Source organism: Emys orbicularis, chromosome 3 (assembly GCF_028017835.1).
Source record: "Emys orbicularis isolate rEmyOrb1 chromosome 3, rEmyOrb1.hap1, whole genome shotgun sequence".
NCBI lineage: Eukaryota > Metazoa > Chordata > Testudines > Emydidae > Emys > Emys orbicularis.
Window position 1 is genome coordinate 215,292,000 of NC_088685.1, and position 15,208 is coordinate 215,307,207.

Genomic DNA, 15,208 nt, shown 5'->3' on the forward strand with positions numbered 1-15,208 from the left:
AGGTTCGATCCCGCCCGCCCATGACCGGGGTCTGTCAGTGTTACACTAACAATATAAAAGAGCTCTCTGTCCTTATCCAAATCTGACCCTGCTGTATGGTCTACAGCAGACCCATAGAACCTCTTTTACAATCCTCTCAAGTGATTTTGACCCAAACTGATGCTGTTTTATCCACGTTGTCACTTCTATTTCTTTACGGTCAACTGCATCACTGATGAAATTTTGAGTTTCAGGGCCATATAATGCAAGCGACCATGTCAGGAGATACAAGGACAAGACATCAACACTGAATGTTCTTAAGGTCACAGTGACTGAGACTGCTGTCAGTCACAGTAGGGCCAGGGAGCCTGGGCAAAGCTAGAGAAGGGAGAGAGAAGGGGAAAGGTCTCCTGACGGGAGTGCGTCGCTGGAGGTGAGGACTCTATACAGGGTCTCAGATACCAGTGATCCCTCTCTAAGAGCTGAGCCAAGACAGCTTGTAAAGCTGTGGCAGTGGCAGCCGTGGCAGCTTTGAGGGAACGGATGCTGCAGAGCAGCAGTGGCAGCTTCGAGGCAATGGACAGCGCTGAGAGGTGGTGGCTGGAGCAGAACTGGGCTAGCTTGATCTGAAGCCACAGAAGGAGCAGCAGTCAAAGGGACTGTGGTGTGGACCTCCCTACCCAGCAATTAAGGCTGGAATCATCTGAGCTGGGTCAGGTGGTTGAGTCCTCAGGGCAGCCCAGGCAGTGCTCACCTGCCAGCATCCTTGGACTTCTCCAAGCCATGGCAGCTAACTGTGAGTGGGTAGCTGGGGAGGAGGGAAGTGGCTAAATGCCCCAGCCATTCACTGTGGCCAGGAGGACTGAGGTTGGGACTATGGTTAAGGTACACTGGGGGGAGGGGGAGGGGGAGTCTTACCTCACAGAATTTGTTTTTTAATAGCTGGTTTTCCAAAGTTTATTGTGTCGTCTCCCCCGTTTCCCCATAAATAAAGTTCTCGTGTTTTCAATCCTAGGACTCAGTACTTACGACCGGGGAAAAATTGCCGATTGGGGCACCCTGGGTGGTGTACATAGTTTCTCAGGTTTCTGGGTGGGAGCTTGAGCCAGTATTAATTACATCTTTAAGGAAACCCCTCAGAAATTGAACCCAGGCTTTTTTGCTGCTGACAACACCTGACAGATGGGTTACGCTAGTATTATACTCTTCTTATCAGGCACGCCAGCCTTGATCCTAGATGGTTAGTACCCCAGGTACTCAAATGGAATCCATCGGTCAAGAAGAGTCCACTCTCTGTGAATGTCTCTGTCCTAGGGGGTGTAACCCCACACCCATCATGAAGGGGTTAACTGGGCGCTGAGAAGGAAGTGGTGAACACCTGAGAGCTCTATTAGCCTCACTTGGCACACCTGGAGAGGATGTGGTTGGCTGAGCCAGGAGATTAAATACAGACAGTTCAGGGCAGCCAGAGGAGAGAAGGCAGTGATAGGGGTGGAGGTGCTGGATCTACTCCGGGAGAAGAAAGCTGGCAGAAGCCAGGGATAAGGGGACTAGCGAAAGACCCCAACAGGAGCAGGAGACATCCTGAGTTAAATTGATATGATTCAGTAGTTGTGGTGACTTTGGGGATTTTAAAAACAGTGTAACTCTGGAATGGAGGTGGGGAACTCTAGAAGATCAGGCTGGAAGGCAGGTCCCTAACATATAACAATGTCTGTGGGATGGGTTTGCCATAAGGGGGCCCTCTGGTACAGCAGCCACCCCAGTACAGCCTCCCAATGATCTTCATTGTCTTGTCAGACCTCCACCATACTCCTCTAGCAACCGGAAGAATTCCACAAAGATCACCTGGTCTTTGAGTGCTCATTCTTTCAGCATCTTCCCCACCCGTCCGCAGTCTGTTCCAATGGGAATCTGACAGTGTCATCTGTCCCAACATGAAGGCTAATCAGTGGATTTTTCACCATTCCCATCAGCCTCAGGTCAACATCTCATATCCCCATTCGTGGTAGACAGTACACCCTCTGTCCTCTCAATTCTTCTTAGTGTGGAGTCTCCAGTCACACAGACCTGCCTCTTCCTGATGTGTGTGAACCTCAGGTTCCCTCTCTCTGTTCTTCCTTCTGTCTGCAGACCATTCTCTCACAGTCCCCTGTATATTATCCTCCTTCTTCCTAGGGCTCCGGATCCATCGTCTCTTCCTCTTTTCTGCAAGAACTGGCTTCCCTTTTCTTCTTTCTTGCCACCCCATCTTCTACCTGCTTTTCCTCCCTGTTCTCCAGTGCAGCACACCTGTTCCTCAACTCTGTTCCTTCTCCATTAGCTGGTCTCTTCCTCTGCCTTGCCCTTGTGGTCATGTTCTTCCATGGTTCCTCTCCTCGTCTAACCGTCTGCTGTCCAGGTCCTCTTTGTTGGCAGGTGTCTGCAAATTGTGAGTTGTCTGTGCAGCCTCCTCTCTCTTCTCTTGCATCAGACCGTCAAATCCCTGACTGAACTCCACCATCGACGCCAGCTAGTCCTTGTAGCTTCTCCGCCAGGAACTCTACCAGGAAATATTTCATTCATAAGTGTGTTGCCCCTCACTATGTGTAGCTGGCACAGTCCAGCCCATAGTCTTGGGTTGACAGGAGCAAACATCACAGTTGAAGCTGGGTGGCCTAGTTTACTGAGTAGCTCATGTTTTTAAAGGGAGTTAAACTTCTGCTGGAGTTTTTTGGTTTAGGGGCAGGCCAAAAAGCAAGACCAATAAGGGGTTAAGTGAAGCTGGCACATTCAGTCTACAGAAAAGGGAGATGTAAGCAGTTGTATTTGCTGCCCTAGCACCCTCTGGTGTCGGAGTATGGCACTGCGGGGACCTTCGCCTCTAGGACCCCCTGTTGACTGCCACTTTGGCCCAGAAATTACCTGTTTCTCTCCAACACTTAGTCAAAGGCTAAGTCACATATGGCTCAGGACCCCTTCCAGGGTAACAATAGTCCAATTAGAAGCCCAATCACGCAATGCTTCTGCCCCAGGGGCTACTCCCCAACCCCATCCTCTGAACTCAGTCCTGAGTCCCACCATGGGCTCAACAGTCCTTGTGTTGGGGCTTTATGCCCCTTCCTTGGGGCTAGTAGGGGAACCCTGACCCACCCTCTGTTCGGGGGTCCTCTGATCCTTTAGCTGTGCTGTTGTTTTCCTGGGCCATTTCCTACCTCCAAGCCCCTCATGCTGTTTCCCATAAGCCTGTGGTTAGCACAGCCTCCCCTCTGGATCCCAGGCCTCTCCCTGGGTCCTCCCAGCTCCTTGCTCCAGCCCTGGGACACTGAGCCACAGGACTGCCTTTTCCAGTTCAAGGTGAAGTGGCCCTTGAAGTACGTGTCAACTTCTTATACTAAAGAATTTGTTCCACATTGTATTTAGCTGTGACGCTCTGAGTAACATTTCCCAGATCTGAAGAAGAGCTCCATGTAGCCCGAGAGCTTGTCTCTCTCACCAATAGAAGTTGGTCCAATAAAAGATATTATCTCACCCACCATGTGTCTCTAATATTACAGAACCAACACGGCTACAACAACACTATTTTTTTAAATAAAATTTTCCCCAGAAATGGAGTTTGTGGGGAAGTTGGTGGCTGCTTTGTGCTACAGAAGCCTTCTCTCTCATTTCAGGCATTGCAGATTTTGGAGGCCATATCAGTTCTTGTGGTGCCCGACTGGTGAAGAAAAATGTTATTCCAAACTGCCGATGGGAAACCAGGTACGTATGTCACTGAAGTTTCTGAATGTATGGTGACTAAACAGTACATCTTACAAGTGGAGTGGATTGGTGAGCTAACAAGGTGGCCCCGAAATATATGCCCTTCCCCAAAATGTGACTCATAAATCTGGAGTTCCTGCTACGGAAAAAGTTTGCAGCTATCGGCACCTGGGATTGGGTCAGAATAAATGAGGGAATCAACAGGATGCTGCGTTAGCATCCACATAGGTTAGTGCCTCCACATGGCTTCTGACAGAGCCTGTTAGGACTGCATGCAAACATGCATAACCCCACTGTCAGCCCCCTTCTCCCCCTGGCAAATTTCTGGGCTGAATTCAAACCCCCAGTCATATTTGTGACTGATTTTGTCACCCATGGAATGCATGGACGACATTTAACAGAAATGAACTACATTTGAACCTCTTCCCCCTCCCCACCCCACATTGTTCAGTCTTTTCAGGCAGCTCGTTACACCGGGGATTTGTACGGAATGGCATACATACAGGGAAGATAATATAAGGTTCTTACTTTAACAAACTCCTCTGTAAACCTTCCCAGGCTTGTAGATGCCTGTTTACCGATTGCATTTCCTGGTCTCCATTTTGAATTCCACGTTGTGGTGGGAGGTGATGTGAAGGCACTGGGATTCACTCCACCATTACTGGACACACGCTGCTAGCCGGGGCTTGTAATAACTTTTGCATTGGTTCATAGAGCAGAAATCCGTCCCATTCTTATATGAATAAACATAAAAATTGAGCCAGAAACTTACCAGGTTCTGGGACAGCTTCTCCCTCTTTTGTCTCTGCTGCCAGTTCCTCGGGGGGGGGGGGGGGGGGAGCATCAAAAAGCTCCTCCAAGTATGGCGTCAGGATGTGCTGCAGCTGCTCCTGTGGCAAAGCCTCCTCTAGGACCAGTTTCATCAGCAGAGTCACTTCATTTGCCTCATTTGGCACCTGCTGCTGGCTCCCATCGATTTCCATGCTGTCTTCTGGGGCCAGCAGAGCACCAGCCTGGCTGACCAGGTTATCATGCACCACCGGTGGCTTCATGCTCGGTGCAGTCCCCAGCACTTGGTCGAACTCATCATAAAATAAGCATGATGTTGGCGAGCTGCCAGAGGTGTGGTGGTGGTCACTGGTTGTCCAGTACTCGGTCTTGAGCCTCTTAATCTGTTCTCTGCACTGGTCACCGGTCTGCTACATTTCCAACACCACTAGCTTCTTCGCTATTTGCTGGTATGCATGGTCATGCCTGGTACTCTTACTAAAATCAATTGTTTTGCTGGACTTGCACCAGAGATTAACCAAAAGCTGGCTGTGCTCCCATGACCACAGTGCAGCGCGCTTTGTAAAGGACTTCTGGTCGATATCTAGTGCAAATGCCAAAGGTTCTCCTAAGGTCTGTTTGCAGTTCTGCAGTCAGAATAAAATGGAAGGCCAAGCTGCTGTAGTAGAACAAGGTGAAGGGGGGTGCATCAGTTTCCTGAGAGTTGATTGGAGAGTCTTGGGAGAGAGAGGACAAAGGAAGTCGGCCTGTAGCATTGTGGGATACTTTTAGTGGACTCCAAGTACCCAAATCTGGGGGCGGGAGTGAACTGCTTCTACACTGTAAAAGGATAGGGCTTGAACCCTGGGTCCTGGCTTGACTCAGGCTCTGACCCTCCACCATCTGAGCCCAAGTCCAAAATATTTTTGTATAGATGGAAGCCAGGTTAGGGCTTGAGCCTGAGTCTCAGCCTGGGCTTACATCGCAGTGCAGATATAACCTGAGGCTCATCTGATTGGTATAAGAACAGCTAGTCCATCACTAAATATGGCACATTTCCTTGTCATGGGTGAATGATACTCTCCATCTGGAGCAACAGAGCCAAAACTGAAAGGAAAAAAATAGATCAAGAGCAATTTTATTGGTCAACGCAATGCAAGTTGGTTGGTTGGTTTTAGGTTTGGGGGCGTTTTTTTGGTCATAGTTGCTTAGACCCCAGTTCTGCTAAACTGCTAAAACTGACCCATGTGAGTAGACCCACCGAAGCATTACAGAAGACCCATTTAAAAAATCTTGTTATTTCTTGTAGTGGGCAAAACTGAGAATTCCCAGCAGATAGAAGGTCAATGAGCCTAGTCATATACCTAAAGTTAAACACATGCATAAGTCTACAGAACAGGGCCTTGATTTGGAATGTCTCCACCCAATTTCAGAGTGCATATTCCTATAAAAATAAAATACATGGATTATTTTCATTTATGAAGAAATCCTATTTTTATATTATGAGTAGTTTGAGTTGGCTAGATCTGACCACTTTTGTTATGTGTTGGGTTGGAGTGTTTATAACTTTGCTAACTATGGTAATAAGCTATTACAGAAGGTTTTTCCTAAATGTGAGTGTTGCAACCATGCACACTGGGGTTCCCAATCACAGTAATTTTAATAATACTGGTTCTGATCTTTGGACAAGAACCTACCAAATCTCAGAGAGCTAATTGGGAACTCTTAAAAAAGTTGAAATTCCGCTAAATTGTATGTATTTTTTTTAATAAAGGATGAAATGATAGTAGGAACTTTGGAGTAGTAACCAAGTATTTTATGGGGGGAATCATTATGTACTGAGCGTGATCAACAGATGTGCACGAACAACCTGATCAGCAAAAACGCACGCACATACCATCCACGTGGCTTGCACCTGGAGCCTGGCAGGCAAGCCAGCAACACCTACCAGTACAATTCTCAGCAACAAGCTAAGTGTTATTGTTACTTAAAAAGTCTCTGATATCATTTCTTATGTTGTAATAGCAAGTTGGCAACAGCTATTACAAATTCTTTATCTCTAAAACACTTCTCGCTCTTTAATGTTTCAAGGAGCAGGGGTGCACTTTGTCTCAAGGCACTCTTAGGAATATGGTCCCTACTATTTCTAGTGTTTGATTTGACTGGGACTAGTTGAAAACATCAAAAGCAATTGCTTAAAGTTATTGTTTGAGGCTCTCTTACATCAATGCACTTGGACTTACATGGCCTTACAGAAGAGAAACATGCTGTGATGGGTGTACCAGTCGCCTTCCTGGCCTCCTGCTAAAGGCCCTGCAGTCCTACTATACCCTCCTCCAGGACTGCCTAGAGAGGCCTTGTGGAAGCAGCCAATCAGAGCCCAGCAGTCTTAGCTAAAAGGAGCTGCAGGGCCATCCCTTGCTGGGACTGGGTTCCTCCCTCCCTCACAGGAGCTCAAGCCAGAGTTTGGCTCTGGCTGCAATTACTTAAGCTGGAGGAGAGAGGATCTGAGAACTGTAACCCTGAGCTAAGGGGTGAAGATAAAGGGGCCAGGTGGGAAGAGGCCCAGGGAAGTACCAGTAATGAACTGATGTGAGCAGTATGTGACTGCTGTCTATAGGGTCCCTGGGTTGGAACCTGGAGCAGTGGGCAGGTCCAGGTTCCCCCACCTGCAAAGTGGTGTAAACCCTGAGAAGGTGACAAGGCCCGTTTGGAAGCCTAAGCGAAGGGCTGAATTTAAAAGACCCAGAGCTGGGGCTGTAGACTGATGAGGGCAGATAAACAGTTTGGTGGGATTTTTGTTACTTTGGAAGGGGTTTGTTTTGAGTGTGACCTGGCTGAAGGGCCAAGCTATGGAAAACCCACCAAGTGAAGTTGACACCCTATGGGATGCCAGGAGTGGGAAAGGGCCTGCAGTACTGCAAGTAGCAGCAGGAGGTGCTCAAGAGGTGAGTTCCCCCATCACATGCTTATAGCATTATTTAATTGAAAATATGGTTCCTTGAAGTCTCACTAGGGGGGCCTGCAGTACTGCAAGTAGCAGCAGGAGGTGCTCAAGAGGTGAGTTCCCCCATCACATGCTTATAGCATTATTTAATTGAAAATATGGTTCCTTGAAGTCTCACTAGGTAACTTTCTGTTAGTGATTGTAGAGAACAAAGAGAAAAACAATCCTTGAGATGAAATCTCACCACTTCTTTTCAGCCCTGATAACCTTGGAGTAAGGGTGAGCTGTCCAAGAGTCTGACAGCTCTTCTAGATTCTACAGCTTCCATCACATGCTCAGCAAACTCTGAGATCTCAGTGATGACTTCAGGCATCATACACTGTTTTCAAGGATCATTGGAAGGCGACATTTAGGGCTTGTCTACACTGGCACTTTACAGCGCTGCAACTTTCTTGCTCAGAGGTGTGAAAAAACATATCCTTAGATGCTTGCCAATGGGATCTCAGATTCTTTGCTACCTCTGTCAATATCCAGTAGGTGGCAGTAGTATATAGCAAATGTTGATCCTTAGAAGCAGAAGCTTTTTGTATTTTATTAATTTATTAGTAGTTTCTTATTTACCTGGACTATTAATTGGAATTCTCCCTCTTTTAAGCAACTTCTCTTAATATTTCAAAGTCATACACTGGTTAGGTGTATCTTTCACTATTCATTTTCCTTCCTGTGCCATACATTTATGTCTCTTCTAGAATGCAATAATCACTTAAAAAGAAAGCAATCCTTTTGAGTTTCCCTGCATTTAGTGGACATGGGCCCAGATTCACAAATGATTTAGGTGTTGCAGTGCTGAATATTGCAGGATCTAACTTTTATGCATCTAGAAAATCACAGGAACAATACTGTATGCAGTGTCTGTTGTAGTTGTGTTGGTCCCGTGATATTAGAGACAGGGTGGGTGAGGTAATATCAGTTACTGGTCCAACTTCTGTTTGTGAAACAGACAAGCTTTTGAGCTTACACAGGAACAACACTGTGATCCACAAAGCTGAGCTCCGGGAGGACCCAGGTTCCCTATACAATGAATGGGGAAAGATAGGTGTCTAAGAATGGGTGCCACAAAAGCCAGGCCCTAGATAGGGAGCAGCCTAAACTAGCCAATGGGAGATGGGAACAAAAAGGCATGTGTGCTAAGCCCTGCCCCTTTCTGCATGATGTATGGGTGTTTAAATCCTGGCTGGAGTGAGGCACTTATTTCTACACAGCTGTCGACAAATGGGCACCTGCAGTCAGGCAGCTTAGGCCATGTCCACACTACAAGAACAAAAAGAATGAGGAGTACTTGTGGCACCTTAGAGACTAACACATTTATTTGAGCATAAGCTTTCGTGGGCTACAGCCCACTTCATCGGATGCATATAGTGGAAAATACAGTAGGAAGATATATATATATATATATATATATATACACAGAGAACATGAAACAATGGGTGTTGCCATACCAACTATAACAAGAGTAATCAATTAAGGTGGGCTATTATCAGCGGGGGAAAAAACCTTTGTAGTGATAATCAGGATGGCCCATTTCCAACAGTTGACAAGAAGGTGTGAGTAACAGTAGGGGAAAAAAATTAGCATGGGAAAATAGTTTTTACTTTGTGTAATGACCCATCCGCTCCCAGTCTTTATTCAAGCCTAATTTAATGGTGTCCAGTTTACAAATTAATTCCAATTCTGCAGTTTCTGGTTGGAGTCTGTTTTTGAAGTTTTTTTGTTGGAGTATTGCAACCATTTTTTCATGTTCTCTGTGTATATATATCTTCCTACTGTATTTTCCACTGCATGCATCCGATGAAGTGGGTTTTAGCCCACGAAAGCTTATGCTCAAATAAATTTGTTAGTCTCTGAGGTGCCACAAGGACTCCTCCTTCTTTCTGCTAATACAGACTAACACCGCTACCACTCTGAAACCTGACTCCAAGAACAGTGCAACTTACATTGGCATACAGCTGCTGGAGCTTGTATACTGCTTGGGGGTGTGCATGGCTGGCTGCTTGCGTTGGCGCTGCCTGGAGCCACTAGGCATGCTGGTGTCAATGCAAAGTGGGGCGCACCCGGGGTTGGTAGCCCACTGTGCCACGTGCTGCTGTCTGGTGCCCAGCTTCTGGGGGCGAGCCCAGGCATGCAGCCACCCTGTGAGGAGGGGTCAGTTATGCTAGGCTGGAAGGGGCAGGACTGGGCCCTGGGGGAGGGGGGTGCCAGGACTGGGCAGGTGCTAGGCTGGAAGGGGCGGGACTGGGCCCTGGGGGGGGGGGTGGGACTGGGCACTGGGCAGGTGCTAGGCTGGAGGGGGCGGGACTGGGCCCTGGGGGGGGGGGCCGGAACTGGGCACTGGGCAGGTGCTAGGCTGGAAGGGGCGGGACTGGGCCCTGGGGGGGGGAGTGGGACTGGGCACTGGGCAGGTGCTAGGCTGGAGGGGGCGGGACTGGGCCCTGGGGGAGGGCAGGTACTAGACCGGGGGGGCGGGGCCTGGTTGCCAAGAGGCGGGGCCCGCGCGCGCTCGCGCACCGCCCGGCGCGCTCAGAGGCCCGTCTCCCGCTGTGTGCTGGGCAATGGGAGCACTAACCCCGCCCCCTTTCCGCGGCCACCAGCGCTCCCTGGGATTGGCTGCCCGGCTGGAGGAGCCCAGCCAATCCGAAGGCGCCGTGGGCGGCACTGCGCCTGCGCGGGGGATTTGAAAAGTCCGGCCCGGGCCGTTGAGCACGGAGTTGGCTCTCGCTGACTGTCCTGTGCGGCCATGGAGCTGGCGGCTCGCGCGCGGTGAGGGGCTGGCGGGGGCGCGCCCGGCTGTGGGGGGGCCGGATCTCCCGGGAGGGGCTGGAGCGGAGCTGCTGCCCGCCGGACTCGGCCCCAGCGATGGGAGGGAGCGGGCCCGCCCGGGGAGGCTGCTGGGGGTCCTCTGAGGAGGAGAAGGGCGGGCAGGCTGCCTGGGGGCCGGCTGCCCGGGGGGGAGGGGCTGAGGGGGAGGGGGGCCGGCTGCTGGGAGGTGGGGGGCTGCCCGGGGGAGGGGGACCGGCTGCCCGGGGGGGAGGGGCTGAGGGGGAGGGGGGCCGGCTGCTGGGAGGTGGGGGGCTGCCCGGGGGAGGGGGACCGGCTGCCCGGGGGGGAGGGGCTGAGGGGGAGGGGGACCGGCTGCTGGGAGGTGGGGGGCTGTGGGGGAGGGGGACCGGCTGCCCGTGGGAGGGGGGCCGGCTGCCTGGGGGAGAGGGGCTGTCACAACTCTGTGTTGTTGGTGCCTGACCCCTGGGTTTTCCCCTGCCCCTCTCCTTAGTTGCTGCTCTGTGCCTAACTTTTGTGCATGTTGCAGGATGTTTGAAGCCCAGATACAGAGCTATCAAGGAGACGACCCCCTCGATCCCTGGGACAGGTTGGCATTTGCATTGCTTTCCTAATAGCGTGAATCCTAAAACACTGCAGGTGCCACATCAGTGACATGTTCCTCTTGTTCCAGATACCTGCAATGGGTGGAAAGTGCTTTCCCGCTTCAAGGCGGACAGGAATGCTTGTCCGCTTCATTAGAGCAGCTTGTGAAAGTGTTTATCAGTGAGGAGAGGTACCACCAGGATCCGAGATTCGTTAAGTACTGCATTAAACTAGTAGGTACACTTAGATATGTACTAAGAAGTGAAAATATGTGGGGAATTTACCAGTGTCATAAATAATTTGAATTAAGGCTGTTGATTAATTGCAGTTAACTCACGTAATTAACTCAAAATTAATTGGAATTAAAAAAATAATAAATCTCTGTTTTAATCGCACTGTTAAACAATAGAATACCAACTTAAATGTATTATATATTTTGGATATTTCTCCATGTTGAGAGAGAGATAGATATTCTGTGTTGTAATTCAAATCAAAGTATATATTATCTTTTATTACAAATATTTGCACTATGAAAATGATAAACAAAAGAAATAGTATTTTTCAATTCACCTCATACAAAGACTGTAGTACAGTCTCTGTCATGAAAGTGCAACTTACAAATGTAGATTTTCGTTGTTGCATAACTGCACTCAAAACCAAAACCACTTCAGAGCCTACAAGTCCACTCAGTCCTACTTCTTGTTCAGCCAATCGCTAAGACAAATAAGTTTGTTTACATTTGCAGGAGAAAATGCTGCCCGCTTCTTATTAAACAAAACAAAGAGCATGAGTTAAGTGAGTTCAAGGAAATAAAGATAGGATTACAAGTAAAACAAAATATGCTTTCTAATAGCTAAGACTTAACAAGCTACTATCTTGGTTCAAAATAAAATCCTTATCACGTGCTTCCCACAAGATGACTCAAAATGGCTAACCGTACTTTTGACCAGGACCTCTTCCCAGAATAACAAAGGGTTGGCTTCCCATGTCTCCCCAAGTGAAAGATCTTAGGTGCTCTCTTTCCCTTACTCTATAGTCCAGTCCTAGAGACTCCAACTGTCCCCATGGTTGGGTTCAAGGACCCATCTTTCTCAGCTTGCAAAGCACTTCCCTCCTGCATTTGTCCAGTGATGGATGCCTAAAATGGCTCTCTGTCCTTGCTTATCTCCCAAAGTTTGATGACCTTGCTTTAGAAGGCAGGAACCCCTCCTCTGTACGCGGCTTGCTGTGTGCATGAGGAAGCTGAACTCAAGCTGTTCTTCCTTTTCTGTGGGCTTCCCATCCCCCTGTATGTAAATTGAGCTTCCATTATTTTGATTCCACCATGCTTAATTTACATAGGAGACCAGTAAATAGCTAGCTACCCACAATCCTGTCTGGGTGGGAATTGTTCCTTCTTGTGTTTGGTGCGCGGAATATCAATGAGTATTAATGTCATTGTACAATGTATGCATTAATAACCAATGTTACAGGCATTCGTAAAAGACCTTACATGATACACTAATATTGTATGCAATCAGGTTATTCAGTTGCTTATTATCTGAGGGTCAGACACCCCCCACCCCACCCCCACCTCCCTTATAGCTCAGGTAAAGTTTCTCTTCCCTGCTGGAGTGTAGACACACTTTCTCTTCTTCCCATACTTATCAGATAAACAAAGCTAACATGTAAATGCGTTCTTGTTGACTTACTTCCAAAGTACTTTCAAACTGCCTGGTGGATAAACCCTGATCCCTTTGTTTAGGGAGGGATAACTCCTGTTTGACTAGAAAATACACTTCAGTTATGTCCATAGCTTTGCATCAGTTGCTTGCACCTACCGTACACAATATTAATAACAGTGAGCCATATGCTTTCCAATGAGCTATTACATGACACATCTTTACTCACAAATAAAATATACAGAATTTTAACACATTGTGTGCAGAAGTTTTAATTTTTTGGCACACAATTCCTCAGGAGTAACATCTCAGATATAGATTATAATAGTGAGTTGGGGTACACTGGGCTAGTCAGGCCAGCTGAAACTCACTGCTAGATATCAGGGTGCCTCTTGCCCTGTGCCCTTGAGCTGTTCTTAATGTCGCACTAACATCGCATTTTTAAATCCTAGTGTAGACAAAGGCCATCGGGGGGGAGGAGTCCACACAACTAACAACTTCAAATGTTAGTCTGTCTTAATGAAGCTTGAGAGGGCTTTTCAGTTTTGTTCCGTTAATATGATTGGAGAAATACCCTTTCTACCCACCAAGTGCTTGAGAGCTGGGCTTCTGGGCAGCCTGGCTTACTTCCTCCTTCCTCAAAGTTTTCCTCTGTATCAGAAAAGTGGTTCAATTGTGCTACTAGAAAAAAGGATAGTCTTTCATGTGTAATGTATGGGATTTCTAGGTATGCCATAGACATAAGAAACAAACAGTTTTGTAATGGGGAAGGTTGAATTTATAGACAGAAAAAGTGATGCGCTTTTTTTTTTTTTTTTTTTTTTTGGTCTTTTAATGTGCCAATGGGTATGTATGTTATGTTCTGTAGGCAGAATTCATCAGTGCTCCTAGTCAATTTTTTGACTATATCTACAGCCAAGGAGTTGGTACCAGGACATCTGCTTTGTACATTGCTTGGGCTCAACAGCTTGAAACTGAAGGGAATATACAGCATGCTGGTGCTGTTCTTCAAAAGGGTATTCATAACCAGGCAGAACCAATGGAAAATCTGCAAGAACAATACAGGTAATTTTTATTATTTGCTCTTTCTTGGCACACACATCTTGCAAATAGGAACTGTTCAAAATGTGGTATTCAGTGAAATACTGAACCTGCCTAAATATACATCTTCCAGCAGGGTAAAGACAACTGAATTTCCTGTAAAAAGGTTCACATAAGCTAAACATCAACACTTCCTCACTGTTCAATATGTCTAGACTTGTGGGTTACCTTTTTCTACTGACACTGAAGAGAGTTGGACTGCAGTGTCTTATTTTTGAAGATACAAGGGGTCAGGAACTTAAGAACATAAGAACGGCCATACTGGTTCAGACCAAAGGTCCATCTAGTCCAGTATCCTGTCTTCCGATAGTGCCCAATGCCAGGTGCCCCAGAGGGAATGAACAGGTAATCATCAAGTGATCCATTCCCTGTTGCTCATTCCCAGCTTCTGGCAAACAGAGGCTAGGGACTCCATTGATGGACCTATCCTCCATGAATTTATTTTGTTCTTTTTTGAACCCTGTTATAGTCTTGGCCTTCACAACATCCTCTGGCAAAGAGTTCCACAGGTTGACTGTGCATTGTGTAAAGAAATACTTCCTTTTGTTTGTTTTACACCTGCTGCCTATTCATTTCATTTGGTGACCCCTAGTTCTTGTGTTATTTATGCCTTCTCATAACACTTCTCCACCCCAGTCATGATTTTATAGATCTCAATCATATCCCCCCTTAGTCATCTCTTTTCCAAGCTGAACAGTCCCAGTCTTATTAATCTCTCCTCAAATGGAAGCTGTTCCGTACACCTAATAATTTTTGTTGCACTTCTTTGAATGTTTTCCAGTTCCAATATAACTTGTCAAGGTTTTTGTTTCTCTTATTGTTGGCATGTGGCTGATCTACTGGTCTGCCCTGTATGGTGTCATTTTTACTGCATAGGTCCATTTTAAAGAACAAAATAGCCTGGTCCACTTCAATTAACAAGCTTTGGAAGTACTCTGTGGGACACTTCAGTTATAATGGAGACTCAACAATTGGCTAATCTAGTGATACTTGAATTATCATGCTGTTACAGTCCAGCTTTTCCTTTACCATGATCTTGCTTTGAAGGGCCTAATTCATCACTACTATAAGCAGAGATACCTCTTGTGAAATCAAAGGTGTGGCGTGCACGTATGCCAGTGGTGAATTTGGCCCTTAATCTTTGATTTTTTTGGTCTATTGGTCGATTAAAAGTCAACCTTAACTAACTTTCATCTCTCTTCAATTTAGACTGTTCCAGAGTCGTATTCCTCGAAGTCATCCGTTGACGCAAGGTGAGGCTAATGCTGAACTATCCATGAACTACACTCACTTAAATGGAATATCTTGCCATAGTGTTTTTAATGTAGGTTTGGGTAAACCCCAAGATAGATTCAGCTTTTTGGAACTCTAAGGCTTATTTCCCTTATAAGATACCTGCATAAGATGTGTAGCCGTGTTTGTGGCTTCTGCTTCTTCCTCCCCTAATTGTTTCATAATCTTAGGGAGTTTTGCTCCCTTCCCCCCCCCTCCAAAAAAAAAGTGTGTGGCGGGGAATTACTGCAGGCTTCCTTAGTATCAACTCATCTGAGAGCAGGGCTATACTTCAAATTTACAATGGCGCAGCTGCACCAAT

At 47.1% G+C, this 15,208-nt stretch overlaps 1 protein-coding gene across 1 annotated transcript in view; it reads left to right on the top strand.

Moving 5' to 3' along the window:
* The first annotated feature begins 10,226 nt into the window (after positions 1-10,226).
* The window catches only part of BUB1 (BUB1 mitotic checkpoint serine/threonine kinase), a 50,535-nt gene continuing 45,553 nt past the window's right edge, over positions 10,227-15,208 (top strand). Inside the window, exons 1-5 of the mRNA XM_065401698.1 lie at positions 10,227-10,249; positions 10,797-10,856; positions 10,941-11,085; positions 13,382-13,578; positions 14,824-14,867. Of these exons, the coding sequence (XP_065257770.1) occupies positions 10,227-10,249; positions 10,797-10,856; positions 10,941-11,085; positions 13,382-13,578; positions 14,824-14,867 (469 nt within the window). The remainder of the gene's footprint in view (positions 10,250-10,796; positions 10,857-10,940; positions 11,086-13,381; positions 13,579-14,823; positions 14,868-15,208) is intronic.